The sequence below is a fragment of the Trypanosoma rangeli genome (genome assembly GCF_003719475.1).
Source record: "Trypanosoma rangeli strain AM80 chromosome Unknown Tra_15.4_contig_00438, whole genome shotgun sequence".
Taxonomy (NCBI): domain Eukaryota; phylum Euglenozoa; class Kinetoplastea; order Trypanosomatida; family Trypanosomatidae; genus Trypanosoma; species Trypanosoma rangeli.
In genome coordinates this window covers 1386-3840 of record NW_021706181.1, presented here as the reverse complement: position 1 = coordinate 3840, position 2455 = coordinate 1386, and the positions used below count along the sequence as shown (strand labels likewise).

The following is a 2455-nucleotide window of genomic DNA, read 5'->3' as shown; positions in this document are numbered from 1 at the left end:
CGAGTATTCTTTGTCTTTTTTACGTGCCTGCAATGGCTCACCTTTTCTGCCGCGTCGCTTTTCGTTGTTTCTTTCATGCTCGCCATTTTTATTTTTCGTTTTTAAATTTTTTGGTTCACCGCACTCCATCGGGCCGGACTGGGGGTACATTCGCTGTTCTGGACAGTGGTCTTCCGCGCCCCATGCGCGAAGCCTTGGAGGGAGGGGCAGGTGGACGCCGTGGACGCGGTTTGGTGCCTAGCGGCTGGCAGGGGAGCTAGGGAGGCTCATCATTGAACCCCGGCGCTTCTTCGTGTTGGTGTTGGGCACGTTTGCCTGCACCCGCGCATCCCTGGCCTTTGGCTTTGGCCTGACCGCGGGAGAAGCAGGACTGTTATGGGCAGGGCCAGCATCGCAGCTTGGTCGTTTGTGCGGTTAGCCGGGCTTTCCACTACTTTGTGCCGTTGATTTTTTTTGTCATGAACACTTTGGCCATATCTCCAGTTTCATGTCGGGGGAACTACAATTCCTTCAAAACATACACGGGTACGGGGTACGACTGCAGTGGATGAGAAGCAGGAAATTGCAGGCGAATGATAATGTTTCCCGTGAGGATGCATCGAGGCCAATTAATGAACTGGCTCGGTTTGGCATTCTCGTGGCGGGCGCCTGTGGCTGCCTCTGCGTGTGTCTTTTTCGTGCGGACATGGCAACCGTAGGCACAGTGGCCATTGTTTTCGTCTACTTTGGCATACCGTACGCCTTTGTCTACGACTACTTTGGTGTGAGGCCTCTCTTTGTGCTTGGGCTCGTGCTGATTACTGTTGGCGCGCTGCTGATGGCACTGACTTTCAGTGGCGCCATTTCCACAACCGTGTTGCGCCCGTGCGACTCCAACAGCATTGCTAACTTTGGCGTGGGTGTCTATGGCCTTGCGGGCGTCGTGACTGTTGCCAGCTTATTTCCAACGCGAAGAGGTGTCATTGTGGCTGTAATGGAGATGTTCGCTGGTTTGGGGTTTGCGATTTTGGGGTCGATTCAGTTGGCCTATTTGGAGGGCCAGCCGACAAACTAGTTCTTCTTCCTGATGGGCTTTGACACTGTCAACGGTGTCGCTGCGCTGCAGCTGCTACGCCCATCCCCGTATTTAATTACAGGTTGCGAGCGAAGGCACCTAACGGAGGCGGAGGCAGAAAGGCACATCATGACGAAGGCCGTGTATTTGCCTCAGCCGCTGCCCACCATGCGTTTTGCAGTTGTGCTGCTTTTCATCTTTTTCCTTTTGTTGCAGACTGCATTGGTGGCGAGCCTGCACCCGCCGTGGGGGTATCGGAACGGCTTTGCCACTGCGACGATTGTTGCCCTGGGCGTGTATCCCATTGTCACCGTGTCGTTACGATCTACGGACCGAATCTGAAAGTTTTGTCGTCCCCCAACCTCCGTGGGAGATGTCGCTGCTGAGCAGCATAAGCCAGTCAGCGATAGGCCGGATGGGGCCCCGACGATGGGGATGGACCACGTGGCGCCGCAATATCAGACAAGGCTTCTCCAGAGCCTCCGCACAGTGAGGCTCTGGGCCGTCTTTTGTTCGCCGTTCTGCACACTTGGAACTGCGTTTGCTATTCCAACGAACTTGCGTTTTTGTTTTGCGACCATGTATGGGGAGGGCACTGACGATTTCCTCAACGCACTGCTAGCGGTGCTGGATGACGTGGGAAGTGCGCTTGGTCGCCTGATAAAATGAGCGCCCTTGAGGGGCCTGGTCGCAGAGGCGGAGGGGTGGAGGATCGTATTCCCATCACGTTGTCTTTTTTTATGCCAACCATTGCGGTTCCCTTAATGGCGGCGCCTCTTCCTCACGAGATCAGCAACAGGAATAGTTTCTGCCAATTCCGTACCTTATTGGGGCGCGGGATAACGGCATTGTGGCAGCGGTGAGGATTCTTGTGAGTAGTGCTATCTATGAAAGGGATCCTGGTATACACCAAAATTTCTGCTTCCTTGCAGTCACGTGTTCCTCTATGCTGCTTAACCGCCTTCCTTGTGACGAGTGGTCCACACGGGAGGAAGCAAAGCGGGGTGTTGCTGTCTGTTTGGGGCGTGCTTGTGTGCAGGTTCCATTGCTTGTGACGCCCGGAGAGAGCGTGACGGTTTTTCTCTCCTGCGCCCACATGCACTGGAAGTATGCGAAGCTGAATCGTGAGGAGTTAAAGGAGCCACACCGCTGTCTTGAAGAGGGGAAGGGAAATGGGGATGCGATGGTCCTGAGTGAGTGCTTGCTTGTGGATCAGGTGGATGGCCCTTGGGGAAAGAATGCAGTGAGTGCAGGGAACCCCTCGATGACACTACTCATGTGGGTGCGGGGACTGCGACACACGATGCCAATTTTATCGAGTGTGGGAGGGAGCACGGCGGTGCCGGTGCTGGGCAGTCTCCGCGAGAAAAGTGAGTACATGACACGGCAGTTGTTGTATTG

The 2455-nt window shown here is 54.9% G+C and overlaps 4 protein-coding genes across 4 annotated transcripts in view; all 4 read left to right on the top strand.

Moving 5' to 3' along the window:
- TraAM80_08605 (uncharacterized protein) overlaps positions 1-105 on the top strand; it is a gene marked incomplete at both ends in the record, with an annotated part of 549 nt that extends 444 nt beyond the window's left edge. The window contains one exon of the mRNA XM_029385348.1: positions 1-105. This exon is cut by the window's left edge and continues 444 nt beyond it. Within this exon, the coding sequence (XP_029234817.1) occupies positions 1-105 (105 nt within the window).
- A 442-nt stretch (positions 106-547) lies between these two features.
- On the top strand, positions 548-1054 carry TraAM80_08604 (uncharacterized protein; the record flags this gene model as incomplete). The annotated part of the gene is made up of 1 exon (XM_029385347.1): positions 548-1054. The coding sequence occupies one exon, from the start codon at positions 548-550 to the stop codon at positions 1052-1054; it is 507 nt and encodes a 168-aa protein (XP_029234816.1).
- A 12-nt stretch (positions 1055-1066) lies between these two features.
- TraAM80_08603 (uncharacterized protein) lies at positions 1067-1396 on the top strand (the record flags this gene model as incomplete). Its single annotated transcript, XM_029385346.1, has 1 exon — positions 1067-1396. The coding sequence occupies one exon, from the start codon at positions 1067-1069 to the stop codon at positions 1394-1396; it is 330 nt and encodes a 109-aa protein (XP_029234815.1).
- Positions 1397-2000: 604 nt separating this feature from the next.
- TraAM80_08602 (uncharacterized protein) overlaps positions 2001-2455 on the top strand; it is a gene marked incomplete at both ends in the record, with an annotated part of 549 nt that continues 94 nt past the window's right edge. The window contains one exon of the mRNA XM_029385345.1: positions 2001-2455. This exon is cut by the window's right edge and continues 94 nt beyond it. Within this exon, the coding sequence (XP_029234814.1) occupies positions 2001-2455 (455 nt within the window).